Raw genomic sequence first — 16,043 nt, forward strand, 5'->3', positions numbered from 1 at the left:
TTATGCCAAGGAGTATCATTCCTTGTGTTACTTGCTCAGTGACTTTCTTACCTCACCTTGCAGTCTGTGCCCAGAATAAACTGCCTGTGACAAGCTACAAGTCCAAGTCCCTTGAGTAGTTTTAAAGAAGAAGCAGATCAGAGCCTGGTGGTAAAACATATCCCAGCTGTGCTGCACATAGAAATGCCAGTGAGAAATGCTAAATCAGTATTTGTCTGGACCCCTCTTCAGCTTTGCATCTGTGAGTTTAAGTATCTCAGATGGCGAGCTGTGTCTGTGCCTGCTCAGAGGCTGCTCGGAGCCCGGCCAGCGCATCCCAAAGGGCAGCAGACTGTGCACAAAGTGCTGCGCAGGGAGACTGGGACTGCCCCACCGGCCCCCCGGGTTTGGGCTCTCTGAACTGGGACCACCGGTGACCTCTGCGGTAGATTTGACTGGCCAAATACATCTCAGCAAAGCAGCCTGTTAGTTGCTACTATTGTATGTGTTCAGAATTTGGCACCCGTGTATTTATGCTCACTTCTTTCCAGGGCAGACTGCAAATATGCACTTTGTTGAAACCAATCTGCTAATTTTTAAACTGCCTGGAGCTACAATTCGCAATGGGTGGCAGGTGCTTGTGGTTGCAGGCCCCCCCGGACATCTGGGATAAGCTATCTATTCCCCTGACACAGGAACCCACTTTCTCTTTGGAAGAACTCTTAAACCTTTTTCTTGCTCACTTGTCAGATAAAGCAGCCGTTAGTGTCCATTCAGGGCAGCCGTTTGCTGTTTTAAATGAAGTAACTTAAAGGAAGATTTACTAGATGTGGCTGGGGGGGGAGTCACAGTGCCAGGATGCTGTTGCCTTTATATCCTGTCTGTTAGTGGGAGCTGGTGTGTCAATACATGCAGGCTGGCACACATCCATACCCCTATACTCCTTATAGTATAGGTGTTTGTCTATCTGCATATGCATGGCTCCCCAAAGAAGGTTGCAGGGTACCTTGGAGTGGAGGTATCCTGAAATTCTATCCTTAGGTGGAATTTTAAGGAGTATATATTTATGGAAGTAACGTTGTTTGCAAGCCTTTAAAAATTGGTTGATTCCCAGTGCTGGATAGCTAGTCAGGAACAGATCAAAGTCCCGGTGTAGTTGAAAAGATTTTATATCTTTCAGTGTCACAGTCTCTAATTTGTTTAGATGCATGCAGAGGATCAGAAACTAACATGCATCTGGGGATTAAGGCAGCTTTGCCATCCAATCTGAAAGCTAGCATATTCTAAAAGATTTTCAAAGTCTCAGAAGGCAGTGAAGTGCTTTACTGATTTTTATGTCTTTGAAAATCTCTATTTAGTGTGCCTGGTGGAATTATATAAATACATGCTGCCAGCTGTCTGACACCAACAGATACCACCCAGAGCATTTAAGTACTGAAGTGGTAGGCCTGTGAAGATAGAGACATTGCTGTTGCTGTGCGAGCACCCATGCAGAAAGACTAAGACTTGCTAATTCCACGTGACACTTGCTCCTTTACAAGTTTGCTGTAATTTTTCCCCTCCCACCTCTCCTACCCCAGGAGTATACCGGTGGTTATGCTGCACAAAAAATAATAGGTGTTTTCATTATACATCTCTAGAAGGGAGTTGCCATCATGATAAGAGTTTTTCTGCAGCAATGAGAAAAGAAGAAAAGAAGCAGTCTGATTGCTTCCTTGGCAGCCTTAGCCTATACCATTGTGCTTGGGGATCTTTTAACTAGGGAGAGGCTGAACTTATTTTAAAGGTTAAGATAAAAGCAAAATAAACCACCAAACCCATTCCTTTACTATCTTCACTGCTTTTCAGTTCCAGTCCCACATTCCACACAGTGCTTGGGTGAACCCTGCTATAGTCCAGGGGCCTGGGCAAGAAGTTGCTCTAGGGCAGCCCAGGATGAAGGGAGGCCCTGAAGCAGGAGTTGAAGAGGTTTAACTTGTTGAGTGCTTCAGGTTTTGGGTCTTGCTGGTGCCAAGCTCTGCTCTAATAAACATAGTGATTCCTGAGTGAGATGCTCTATTTTATCACATCTGTGTGGCCCTAGACCATATCTGTGGTCCATCTTGGTGTGTTCTGGGTATTTCTGCCACTCACTGCTATGGGACATACATATGTAAGCCTTCCAGGGCAGGACTGCATATTCCAGGTACCATCTAGGACAGCAGATGCAGAAGGGTGTTCAGCTTTTCCTAAGCACCAAGTTGATTTGCTAGATCTAATTAGCTCTTCCTTTAACTTTCATAGTGTTTCCTATTGAACCTGCTTTTCCCTTTGGTGCATAATAGGCAATGTAGATGTTATAAAAGGACTGCACCTCTTGAGTGTCTTTACTGAGACCAAAACTCTTATTCAGTTTTGTTATCATTCAGTTTGGTTTGTAAATGTTTCACTGCATCTGCTCTGTGCTAGCTGTGCTCATGGAGTTTCAGATGCTTCAATATCTACTCTTATGCATGGGGATGGGGGTTATTTGTGTTCCATTTAGCTTTCCAATTAGGAACAATCTATTTTTACTCTAGCTGCAAGGCATCAAGACTTTTTCCTGCTTGTTTCTCTGGAGTGAACTTGATGGGATAAATTGTTTAGGTTTTGTGGAGGAAAATCAGTAATGAGATGAAAGCTGTTAAGAGCAAGCAGTTAAACCAAAAAGAGGAGTGAAAAAAAACCCAAGGAGATTCACTTGTCAGAAATATTTTTTTCTTTTAGATTAGATTTAGACTTTCAGATTAGATTGGAAGACGTTTCAACAGACAGAATCTCCTGAAAACATGGTTGTTGTTGTCTGGATGTCTCTGATGGTCTCTGTGTTTTGATACCTTCTTCATGACTGGAGGATAAATTTTCCTTTTCTTCTTTTTTCCTTGGATAGGAAAGAATGCATTTTCACCATCGACCCATCAACTGCCAAAGATCTTGATGATGCTTTGTCCTGTAAACAACTCCCTGACGGTATGAGATATATTTTGCAAAATACTTCTCAGTGTTTATTTTCAGCCGTTGACACATCATATATATAATTTGTCCTGAAGTATTCTTTACCAAATATGAGTAGAGTAATAAACTAGCTTTTCTCTTCTTGTTTTAATTGCCTGTTTTCAGAAATCTTAGAGCAGATATCTTCAAGCTGCACTCTGAAGTAGTCTTGGTGTCAGGAAATACAGAACCATAGTGTTTTGCATAATCAGAGCTGTAATTTGATTTGAGCAGATCTCAGCTGTCTCCTGTCATTATGGGAGTTACAGATGAATAGCTAATATGCCACTCTTGCAGACTGAAGTCTAGTGAAACTTTGACCTTGAATACGCAGTCCCTGGATAAAGGAATCCAGTTTTCTGAAGGTCACTGGCTGATTGCTTTCTGGTGTTTATGGGATGCCGGGAATTGTCAGATGAGCAGAGTGTGCCTTACAAGTTGTGTTATTCTTCTCATTGCCTTTTAAGCTTTCTGTTCTGCCTTATTTGTACTTCTATTATGCCGTAAGCCAACAGAACAGAAAGTAAAGCTCCAGAAGCCAAATCTTGATGATTCTGACTTAAGGAACTTCCTTCTTGTAAGTTCGCTTTGCAATCCAAGTTCTGCTTATTTAGTTTGATGAGATCCAGTAACAGTCTTGGTTAGAAATATTGCATGATTTGATTAGCCTATCCATCACTAATAAAGAAGACAAAGTGATTTTTTTGTGTGTGTATTTAGTTTTTCTTGCTCTTGTTAATCATCCCAGTATGATGATATCAAAGACATCATTCCCTTTTTTTGGGGTGATTTCATTCTGTGCAATGTGGCCAATGAATTGTCGTGTCATTTAGACCCAGGTACAGAACAGTATTACACAGCTATAAACCTGTTTAAAAAATCAGAGATGAAAGAAAATTTGAAGCCAGTAAATTATGCTGTACAACAGCAGTTTTGAGGCAAGATTGAGGAAAAATTGCTGTTCTATTTCACAGAAAATTTAAACAGTCTTCTTGAGAGATCCTAAGCTGAACTCTGTTCTGCCCGTTTCCACTTCATCATCTGAATTACTGTAGATTTATGTGTGTTGTGATCCCACAGCCCCTCAGATCTAAGGTGTTGAAACTCTGGCTTTTGAGTCTTTACTACTCACATATGCATGGGTTTTAGATGCTGCAGGAAGCGATTCACTGAGCTGGTTTGTGGTGCCTACATCTGCGTTTTTCTCTTATCCATAACCCATTTGGAGAAAGTGTTCAAGAAAAATATCTGTTTGAACAAGAATTCTTCTTTCCCAGAAAGTCTGCAAAGCCATTACAGGGCTGTCACTCATACTTGGGACTTGATATATCTGCTGATCAGGGATGTGGCCCCATGTTGAAGTCTGCCTTGTCCCTCTGACCCCAGCTGCAAAAAATGCTGTATGAGGCCTCTTGTTCCAATCTCTAAGAAAGGAGAGGTACCAGTGCAGAAGGGATCCTCTACTTGTAAGGTCCAGCCAAGAAGGTTCTAGGTGTTACTGGGATGTTACTTGATTGCAGGAGCTCTGTAGCATGACTGCTAAAAATCCCCTTGTGATGCAGATGTGGGTGGCTGCGGCGCTGCACAATGCCCTGATCGAACCTCTTTGAAATGAATCCTTCTCATGCAATCCAACTGAGAAAAAAAACAAATAGAATTTTTTTTAGGTTTCCTTCTGAGTGGACTTCATTCATGTGCTTTGACAGTCTTCCCTGCTTTGTTGTTTTTTGCTCTTCTCTGTACAGGCATGAGGCAGAGGGAGCTGCCTGCATGTGGGGGAGAAAATAAACATCCAAGTCCTCTTGGCCTGATTATTTCTGACTCATCTTTCTCCCAAGTGCTGTCTCAGGCCTGTGCTGGCTTCCTGAAGCCTTCAGATTAAGCTTTTCCCCACCCTTCCCTGATCTTCTATGAAGGCTAAGGAATATGTGAAAGGATCACATGCTTTCAGGGACTGTCTTTACCTGTGTATAACACAGGAAAAGTCACAGTTCTTTCTCCCAGGATACCCTGTTATTTTAAAGGTGATCTCTGATGCACTTAGCAGAGTGGACAGAGGATGTTTCTGCAGTCAAAGATAATAACCAGGCAGGTGGGAAAGAAAGGTAAAATGGGTCAGACTACAGGGTATTCTGCATAGGAAAGGTTTGCAAAGCTCAGTTTCTCAAATAAAACAAAAGCGGAAGGTTCAGGAACCTTTCTCCTCTTTTAGTTCTCCATAATAAACTTCACCAGTGTGTTTTAGAAGAGACATGAAGAAACCAGAAAAGAGTAGGAGACAGGGCACAGCTGTCTTCCTGAGAGTAAAAGTAAAGATTTGCTTGGCTTGTATCCAAAATTTATAGGATGGGAAATCCAGTATGGATTTAGTGCTTTTGAAAGTTTCACGTCCTTCTCAGGATCATTGTGCACACTCCCCTTTCGTCCAGATGAGCCTCAGAGGAGAAAATCCAAGAGACAGATGAGTGAATGCCCTTGGTGCTGGCTGTCCCAGCCCGAAGGCCTTTGTTCACCCCCACATATCATTTTCCAAATGGGAGCCTGCGCACAGCAGCCCTTTGTGTGCCAGATCTCTGCCTTTTGGCTGGAGCCGTGCATCCTCCAATGGACTTGTTCCACCCTGGACTCCTCTCAGTGAGAAGATGCTCTAAGCTGGAGCCATGTTTTCATCTGTTCCTGTGTTGGGCATCGTGTGCTCTGCCTCTCCTTTCAGCCTTTGATCTGCCATGAGAGTGCTGCCCACGCTCCATCACAGCACTGTCACAGCCTTAGGCCAAGGAAAATCACCCACTGGAAAAGCCAGTTTTGATGTTGGTGAATATCCCAGGGACCAGGTTTTAAATCAGCGTGGGTAAACTGAGTTGCAGACTGCCATGGAAATACCCTTTCTTTTGTTTTGAAATCTGTGGTGTTTATTTTGAGGAGACCTTGTGGCTCAAAAGGAAGTACAAATAGGAAACCAGGTCCTGGATGGTCTTTGATACAGTTATGATCAGTTAGGGAGGGAGCTGAGGAGCTGAGTGGGAGCGAGCAGCATAAAAATACTGCAGGAAACCCCTCTCCATCCTTTGAGCAGGCATGGCAGCTGGCTGGTCCCCAAGTGGGCAGGGGAAGGAAACCTCAGTGTTACATCTGTGCTGCAATGTTTGCTTAAAACATGAGATATCTCTGAAGCAGACATGTCCAGTCTGTTAGCTGGAATCATCTCCATTTCTAAGGCTCCTGATGTCATGCAAGGAGATGCTTGCAGAATCTTTTTAGTGAAGATGAGTAATAAAAGTAACTAAGAACCATACTGATGGACTCTTGTCCATTATCCTCTCAATGTGCTGCTGTTTGAGGCACAAACTTGATCCAGCATTTCATGAACAGAACGTTATTTTGTGAGGGATATCTGTTTCACGTGCAGTTGGCAATATAAACTATATCCTGTGCCCCTTTCTAAGGTGTCACCTCAGAGATACAACTGCAGAGCTTGTTGTCCAAGAGACAAGGTGCTAAATCCTCAACCAGGGTATGAGCATCACACAGTCTCTGTTCCTAGCAGGAGAAAGTAACAGAAATGCATGTATTTATATTACCTGACATATGTACTCTTCATTGCAGTCCTTAATTTGAATCCTGATGGGGAATTAGCATTTGGAAATAGTTCCATCAACCTGTTCCTGGATGGGACTGGGCTCTGTCTAGCTGGGGAGACTCTTCTCTTCAGCTTCCAGCACTGGGACTTCAGCCCTCAGACCTGTCCTTTGCAGTTGGCAGGAAACATCCAGATCCATCTTGTATCACAAGTTCTTGGGGCATGCAAATTGAATCTGTAAATTCATAACTTTTTTGGCCCACCATGAGCTGGTAGCTTTACTCAGTGATTTTCAGCCTGTGGTCCTCTGACTGCTGTAGCACTGTGTAGATTAATATTATAGGCCCATGAAATGTGGCTGGCAAACGCAGGGGTATAATTTCATCAGCATATGTGAAATTTTTAAAGATGTCTATATTTTGATTTAAACTTTTTCAGGAATTTGCAAATTTAGAAAGGTCCAAAACCAGTGCTGGGAGGCCTTTGGGTTCATTTCTTTGTGTTCACTTGCTTGCAAAGCTACAGCCGTTCCCAACTCTTCAGAGTTAAGGTGAGCCCCTGTGGGAACCTCAATCTTGTGCTTAACAGAGCCTCTTGATATGTTTTGGAGGTACCCTGAGGATTTTTGGCTTTGAAAGTTGCTATGCTAGCTGCAATTATTACGACAAAGAGTTGTTTTAGAGGTTACGAGCTTATCCAGGGCTGGCAAGGCTGCATCTCTCATGAGGGCAAAGTTGTGTTAAGAGTTAACACAGCTTTTATTCCAAATGTAAATGTGGTTACAAGAAATTATTATTTTTTCCATCTTTTTTGCCCATATGTAAAACATTTAAAAAAAAACAAAACACCACCAAAAAACCCCAACATGAGCAAACCACATATCTGGCATTCTCATGATGTCAGGAGATCTCCAAAAATCAACAGAGAATGCAGAACCCAATTCAGAAAATGTGTCTCTGTTGGTGTATAGCACCCATAATAACTACAAGAAAAAAGAAATCACTCATTGCCTGCACTTTGTCTATCAGACAGCTAAACCAGTGCATTTCAGAAGATTTTGAAGAGTGAAATTATCTTTGTCCTTAAGCATTCATTGCTAATTTATTCAAGACTGTGACAGTTTCTTTGCCTTGAAGGATCTTAGGTAACAAGCAGAGAGATAAAGGACTGTTTTTGCACCTTTGCTTAGTTTTAAAACTTTTCAATGTAACCCTTATCAGTTCCTGTCACTGGATGGAGGACTCACCCATGCTACGTCCTCAGTAAAAGATGTCATTTTTTGCAGAAGTAGTCCACAGATCTATCATGAAGAACTAGCCGGTAGCAGAGTGTTGCTAGCAAAGGAAGCATGGAATGGTTGTGGGAATAGCTGTATTTTTAATGGAGCTCGCAGTAGGATATTGCAGCAGTTGGAAACTTTTCAGGCATATATGTCTTAAGTGGGCCAGTCTGGTTTTGAGAGTATTTTATATTGAAGTCTGCTTTTGATTAACGGTCGTGCTCCTCGTTATTGTTTAATGATAGCAGTAGGGAGGTAAGCTTGCTGTTCAGATTTGTGAGTGTATATTTTAAAAGAGATCAGTTCCAATAAAGAAGGAAAATAGGGTTATTTATGTAACAGCTTCAGAAATGTGAACAAACTGTACTCCATTTAGATGACTCAGCATAATCTTGGAGTAGAAGATGGACCTGGACTGCACCTAGCTTCTACAGCCTTTGTAGACCTGTTTCAGGGTAGCTTGAGGTTTTAAGCAAGTTCATTTCAGCTGATGCTCTTTTGTGATCCTTTCTGCACGTCTTCTAGCAAATTACTGTAGCCAGGAGCACACAACAGAGCCATTCTCGGTTTGTACGGATATTGCAGACTTTTGCAGAAAACAGCCGTACATCTTTTAAGCCTGAATGTTTTCACCCAGGGTGTAGACGTTTGAAGATTTATTCTGATCTCATCATGTAGGAGCACACCAGGTGACCTGTGTCTCTCAGTGGCACCAGGGAAGTTTCCCACACTTGCCAAACCTCTTCTGGGAATTATCTGCAAGTGGTGTTTGTATTTCTGGTAATGTGCACAACTGATGCAGCTGTGTTTGAAGGCTGCTTACTGGTGGGAACAGAAATTAAATTTGACAAATTTAAAGGCAGACAATTCCATTTAGTGAAATGTCAGGCTGTGATGGGAAAGGATGCAGCAGAAATGATTGAGGTGCATTTCTGAGGGGTTGTCTTACCCGTGAGCAGGTTTCTTGATGCTGATTTCAAAGCAGTGCTTTGGGCTATACTGAGGGAGCTTCTGTACATCTTTTTGTGCGTATATTGATGACTAACATGGTTCTTGTTGTTTCATTCCTGTATGACTACAATCTTTCACAAAGTAATTCAAGTTTTAAGTATTTTAAACCTTTTTGTAGGAGGAATTATTGTACTGCAGAACAGAAATATATTCTACAGACTGTTTGCCCTGTTCTTTGTGTCCTTGGTGACATTGGTTGTCTGCATTTTGGAGCGAGGTCATATATAGATACATTCACTGAATCTTCCCAGTGTTTACCTGATGACCTAAGCAAATGAGACTTCTGCAGTGTGCTGCTCCCTGGTTTTTCCCTTCCCTTTAAATCTGTTCAAAAACCTCAAACACATTTCATGAAAACGGGGTATCAGCAAAGAAGAAAGCTTCTCTTAGTGACGCAAATCTGGGAAGAGTGCAGCAGGACCTTTCTCCGTAGCAGACATCAGTCAATCCACTGTGCGCTGCAGTTTTCAGAAACAGATCTGCAGAGAGTGAGGACTTACATCTCTGTTCAAGGAACCTATTTCACACATTTTGGTAAAACTAACCCATGTTTTGCCAAATGTTGGTAAAATTATCCCTTGTCTACTGCAGGCCTATGGACACTGGGGCTGTTTTTCTTAGACCTCATGGAGACCTTAGTAGACATCCCCTAGTGCGTGAACTCCAGTATCTTGTGCTTGAAAAACACCTGTAGAGCCCTGGTAGCCCCGAGATATTCTCTGCCATCTCAGGTGACTACCTGGTCTTCCTCTCCTTCCATCCTTGTTTTTTCCTGACGTAGGTTGCAAACACTTTGGTTTGTTTCAATTTTGCAAAGTTGTATGCACTTATATTTTGCTTTTTAAGACATAAATATTCCCTCTTCTGTTCAGCTTTGTCCTTCTGACCACTTAAGGACTGTAGGGTGAAATTTGCTCTAGCAACACACGATACAGGACCTTTCAGCTAATCTGTTTGGTTCCTGCAATGCAGAGTATAGGAAGAGTTTATAATTGGAGTCAAGCTGGGCTGACTTGCCTAAGATAAACACTGAAGAATGGACTAGTGTTGAATCAAAAGTTACATTATGAAATAACTGTGCTTCCTTCTTTGTAAGACATTTAACATGAACAGACACCAGACTCAGAGAGAAAATGACAGAAACTCCACATTGATGTATGAGTCAAATATAAACTGACCATAAACTGCAATTTACTTAAATTTATTGCAGGAGTCAAATATGGGAAAAATAAAGAAGACGTACAAGGAGTGGGATTGTGCATTACATTGGTCAGTTTTTCCTTTGGTATCGGACATAATTAGCTCGTCTTTCCTGTTACCTGCTGATTAGTCTGGTGGGGTTTTGTTGTGTCACTAGGAAAGCGAAAAAGACATATTGCGGTGGTTAAAAACAGGTACATATACTTTCTTTCTATTGAAGTTAATCTGTGGTTGCAGATTCTTTGAAATATGCAAAATACACTCAGATCTGTGCCAAATCCAGATCCCTGCTGTGCCCCACAGTGTGCTCCCGTGTAACACTGGGGAACTGCAGCATGTAGAGTATATTTTATCTCTTCTTTTAAAGTGACATGGGGTTGTGTGCGGAAACACACATCACTTCCAATTTCCAAGTGCAGGGTTGAATGGAATCAGAAGGCTGCATTGCGTCACCTTTCTTCCACTGAACGTCTTGAAATCCATGAGACTACTTGACAATGTAGGGCTCCCCTCAGCTTAAGTGGAGATAGGGCAGCTTGCTCCAAACTGATGGTGGTTGAAAGGCAAATAGACTGAGCCTAATCTCCAGACAAGTGCATTAAACTGAGTGATAAGGTATTGGGATGGAGATTAAGAAAGTTTAGATTTAGTTGGAGCACTGATTGCTGGAACATAATTTGTTAAAACATTTTTTGCATATATTTGAAAGCTACTTGTGAGAAGATTGGTTAAAAGCTTGGTTAAGCAAAAACGGGCAGGGTTTGTTATTAGTAATTCGTATTTATTGCACTGTTTTTTGTATCAAATATAGATATTTTAAAAAGATTCCATCCTTATCCCAAAAGCTTTTTTTTTAACAGTACACAAAGAAAGCTGTAGGGAAAAAGACACAGGATTAAGACAAAATAAAAGGCAGATTGTCTATGAAGGACTAATCTAATGAAGACCATGGCTGCAGAACATGCAAACAGACATGCAAAGACCAGTAGAATTACTCATAAAAGTGAGTTTACTTTCCTGCAGGGAGGAGAGATGCTCTGGGCGAAGTCGCCTTCCGGATCATTTCAGTTCATAAATTCAGGACCTGGGACAATTCCCCAAAGATTTAGAGGTGCGGGATTTTGTGTCCCGGCGGATCTCACGAATATTTGTGGACACAGACGTAAAAACAATAGTGTCTGATTGTATGTTGAGGAAGAAACCCAAATGCCTTTAAGGAGCTGGGTAGTGGGAAGAGGATCCAGAAATTCCTGTACAAACAGATCTAAAAGCACTTTGCCTAGGATTTCTGTTCACTAAAAAGGACCTCAGGGACCGGGAGAGTCTTTAGAGAAGAACAGCAAATGATAGGTGATGACTAGATAGAGCTAGAGAAAACAGGATTTTTCAGTACATTTACCAGATAAGAATCAGAAGATATGTGAGGAAGATAAACTTTAAAGGGCACAGATAGGTAGGAATACATTCCCACATGGTTAACTTCAGTCATATGTTCTGTTGCATGCAGGCAGCAAAGAAGTTACTGCTGTATATATTTTTTTATTATCAACTTTCTTAAATGGCAGGATCCCTCAGGATCACTGGGCTATTGTTTTAACTTTTAATTTATTGCAATGCAGAGGTTTCAGAACTCAACTGAACAGGAAAAACATCTTCTTACAGTTCAATTCCCTACACTATTTCTTTATTGTTGACTATTGTGCTAGCTACACAGAAAGAATAAAACCAGGTGCAGATGGAAATATTTTGGAAATCTTTCCAAAAATAAACAAAAAAATTGGATGGCTAAAAGTGAAATCTCAGCAGCTGCCTTCTGTTCTCAAAGAAGTTGAAATGTCAAGGCTGTTCAGTGGAAGTACCGTGTGTGTGTTTGGCCTAGCACTAAATCCCAAGGTCTCTTTGAATGCCTGGGAATGCTCGCTCAGCCTTGGATTACTGTGTACAGTAGAGATATCACAAAAGGGACTGACCTAGCAGTAGAGAGAGGCTGGTCCCTCCCCACTCTAAACCTTCATTTCAGGAACAGGATAACATCCTACACCCAAAATGACTGTAATTCATCTTGAAAGCTGCTGGGTGCCACTTCCCATCTCTTTAAATTCAAAGACTGCTGATTTCCTGATAGAGTTAGCCTCTTGAATGGTCTTAGAATAGTGATAAAAACAAATCATGACGTGAATGCCAGAAATTGTCCTTTTACCTTCATGACGTTGGTTGGAAACCTCACTGTTAAGAGACTGCTTGAGAGAGGTAAGTGCAGTCTGCCTTGGTAACTTCTCCCTACCATCAAAGAGTGCTTTCTGAGCTGGGAATCTTGAGTTCACAGCAGCACAGTCATTGCCTCAGTGTCCTGGTGAAGGGTTGGAGGTCCATCTGCCAAGTGCTTGGGATAGAATCTGAGTCGCAAAGATTCATGTTGGGTCTAAGTCATAAGTAGTCATCTAGAGGTTCTCCCAGAGATGACCATATAGCAAGTACTGGCATTCAGTGGATAAATCTGATGTATTTGAGGTTTGTAACTTCTATTCACTTTGCTCATTACACTTGAATCTTGCAGGGAAATCAATACAATTTATAAAACCTGTAAGTGGAACTTGCTATTTTGGCACCTCACAAAGTCTGCTACGCACTTGTGCAGGCACAGAGGAAACCAGCTTACCCATGACCTTCTGCAGTGTAAACAGGTACCAGTATAGGAATGTGGAGAAAACCTGCACGGGCAGAAGGTGGAACATAGGCATTGCTGCATAAGGAACCATTGTGTCTCAGTATGCCAATGCAGGGCATGTTTGATATATCAAAGAAATGGCACGTTCTCTTCATTTTCCATCATTATACTGTCTGCCCCCCATTGTCCTGTGCTCTGGCCTGACTTTTACTATTAAAATACTCGTGTCCTGCTTTCATCAATATTTTCCTGCTTGTATCTTGCTCAGCAGTGTGAACAAATCTTTATGCAGTGTGATTATTCTAGTGGATATCATTCCCTGTGTCCTTCAGACTGCAGTTAAATGTTTTATCTTGTACATGCTGTGTAAATTCTGTCCTGAGTATTCAGTGTTTTTCCCTCAGGACAATTCCCTCCTTGTGTAAGTATCCAGCTTAATGGTGCAGTGGTACCATTTACGCAGAAGAGCTCTTTCATGCTCCTCCAGAGTTACTGCATCAGGTTTGAAGGTAGTTTTCAGGAATGGTGTAGGCAGTAGGTGTGTTCTGGATGGCAGCATCCCCTGTCACAAGGTGATGAAGAGCTGACATGGTTTCACTGGCAACCCACAGGACAGGACACTCTTGTGTTATGTTTCTCTGCCTCAATAACATGATTATGATTTGAGCTCTGGAGACATGGCTTCTGATTGATCACCAGCTTAGATGGGAGCTGGAAGTTGGGAGAACACCATCAACATGACGATCTACCCCATGCTCCCATGGGGAGGATCAGCCGTACTGCTCTTCCAAGAGCCTGGGATTGCCTCATGCTACCAAGAGGCATCTCTGAGGATATCCTTCAGAGCTGGGGAGCACCTTCCTTGTGGGGGCTTTAAATGCTAACTTTAGCCAAAGTATTTGAAACAGTGCTTAACTGATTTGGCTTGTGCTGGTTTGTGGATAAAACTCAGGGCTCTGTAATGCACGGTGCGTGAAGTGCCATGTTATGGAGGTGTCCTGGCTCTGTCTGAGGTATAAAAGGTAGCTTTTAAATTCTATTAAGTGGTTTTAGGACATTGCTGAATTTATTAGCTGCTGCAGACAAAAACTGTATGCAATTCACATGGAAGACCTGCCTCAGCATTTAATTTACTAATAGATAAAGTCTCCTTATAATTCTGAAACTATTTAAAGAATTGTTGATGGTTCATGGAAAACTCTGGAAAATATTCTGCTTAGGAAATGTTCCCTTTCTAGTATGTTTTTCTGCTTTTCAACTTTACTTGTCCTTCATTGCAGTTAATGAACACATGAGTTTTGTTTTTTACCTTATCTGGACCCAATCCCAAATTGTTTTGTAAGATTGTAGTTGTCTCCATAACATTCAGTTGATGCCAGAGACAAAATGGCCAAAGGTCAGGGTAGTTGAGTAAAACAGTGCCTTAAAAGTCACTACAAAGCAGGTAGGAGTTATTCTTTATTTTGGAGTCATTGATGTCCCACATTGACCTTTTAACATAAAGAAGAAGAAAAGAAAATAACAAAAAACCTGTTATGCTTTATTTTTATGAAATGCTCTTGGAGTATTTCCTTATTCTCTCAGGACCGCTGAAAGCATCACTTAGCAACATCACCATTCCTATCAGTGGTTTCTCAGATACGTCCAGAAATCCAGGCAGTGCCAAGACTTTCAGTATGGGAAGAATTAACATTTGAAGATGTTTTTATTTTTAGTCTTTTCCCTTCGTCTGTGATCTCACCCTCTTTCTCACTTCGGAATAACTGGGGCCAATCTCTGTTCTGCTAACAATGAGGATTCAGGCCATCTCACAGCTCCTGAGTTTGTGCGGTTAAATGAGAAGAGTGGCAGCTTTTGTTGTCTTTACATCAGCCCAGGTCCTGAAGGAAAGGATGTAATTGTGATCTGTAAAGGCTAAAGAGTTAAAAGGTTGAAAGAAAGCAATGGTTTTAATTGTGATTTAAGAAGCAAAGCAAAAGCCCAGGCCCACCCAGCCCTTTTGCTGTTTGCAGTCTGATGCCAGCTCCCTCTCTCTTTGTCCTGTGGAAGTTGGGGGCCTCACCTTGGCCACCTCTCCAGGTGCTACAAACGCAGAAAAAAGGTGACTAAGTTCAAAGAAGAGTTCAAATATCTTGAAACCTTGGTCAGGCTGTTCCCGATGGTCTTAAAGTCTCTCTGTGGCTGATGAGTGCAGTGGGCTGTTTCTGTGGGACATTTTTCATGCAAACCAGTGGCAGAGAGGCTTTGATGGGGACTTTTCCTAGAGACAATGCCTGGTAGTACATAGTATTTTGTGGATCATTACTATTTAAAGATACTCGGTGTTTGTTTGGGCAGACAGTTTTCCTCTTTCGAAGTTGTTGCAACATTTACTAAAGTCATATTTATGCTTGAATGGAAAAGTTGCTGCTCTCTGCCTCAGGGACTTGTCCCGCTCTCTTGAGATACAGGATTCTGATGCCTTTTGCCAGAGTCTCTTTGTGAGGTTATGTCAAGGAAGAGACCTTTAGAAAAGGAAAAAGCTACTACTTGCTTAAAAAAAAAAAAGTGTAATTAGTTGCATTTCGGTTGGCTAAAGGACCATCATGTGATAATTTAAAAAATTTGGTTTCCTGGTAAACAAGTTAATGGATTTATGCTCAGTTGCACTGGCTTTCAAAAAGCAAAATGGCCCTAGGGCACACAAGTAAAATTTAAGCACTTTCCGTGTTATTTTAAAATAAGTAAAATAAAACACACTGTCTGATTTTCTGAACAATAGCTTGGCTTCCTGCAGTGGAAAAGTAACCTCAACTGAGAATTAAAGCCACCCACCTTTGTCTTCAGGCTCCAGAGCAGGCAAATAACTCGCTCTTTCCATGGTTCCACTTTTATTTTTATATTAAACTCTTCTCCCCTTCTCCATTTTGTTCTTTTTTTGCTTTCCCACTTGCTCTTTTCTCCCACTCAGTCATTCTCTTTCTCTCTCTTTTCTTCTCTCTCTATCTCGAGAGGAATACTTCTGTAACACTCGGGCCATGGATGTACATACGCATGCCAAAGAGAAACAGAAATGTTTGGGCTTGGATCAGGTCCTTCATTTAAAGACACATGTCTTTGTGATGGCATCTAGCTACTTCCAGCAACTTCCCCAAGTCTCAGTGCCATTTTCTGCCTTGATGCAACTTGTATTTGTTTTGTGTCCACCCCTGTTACTGTCTGCAGCCCCTCTGGCTGCCCTTCTGTAACTGAGACCCTTCATTGTGTGTCTTACAGTTGTTTGCCCACAATCACGTGTGGGAACCTCAGCCTTGATGAAAACCCATGCTCTACTG

The 16,043-nt window shown here is 41.8% G+C and overlaps 1 protein-coding gene across 3 annotated transcripts in view; it reads left to right on the forward strand.

Annotated features, from left to right (window-relative positions):
- The window catches only part of DIS3L2 (DIS3 like 3'-5' exoribonuclease 2), a 193,088-nt gene that overhangs the window by 94,146 nt on the left and 82,899 nt on the right, over positions 1-16,043 (forward strand). For all 3 annotated transcript variants that reach the window (XM_074834087.1, XM_074834088.1, XM_074834089.1), the window contains one exon: positions 2,888-2,967. In XM_074834087.1, the coding sequence (XP_074690188.1) occupies positions 2,888-2,967 (80 nt within the window). The remainder of the gene's footprint in view (positions 1-2,887; positions 2,968-16,043) is intronic.

Source organism: Strix aluco, chromosome 9 (assembly GCF_031877795.1).
Source record: "Strix aluco isolate bStrAlu1 chromosome 9, bStrAlu1.hap1, whole genome shotgun sequence".
In the NCBI taxonomy this organism is placed as follows: domain Eukaryota; kingdom Metazoa; phylum Chordata; class Aves; order Strigiformes; family Strigidae; genus Strix; species Strix aluco.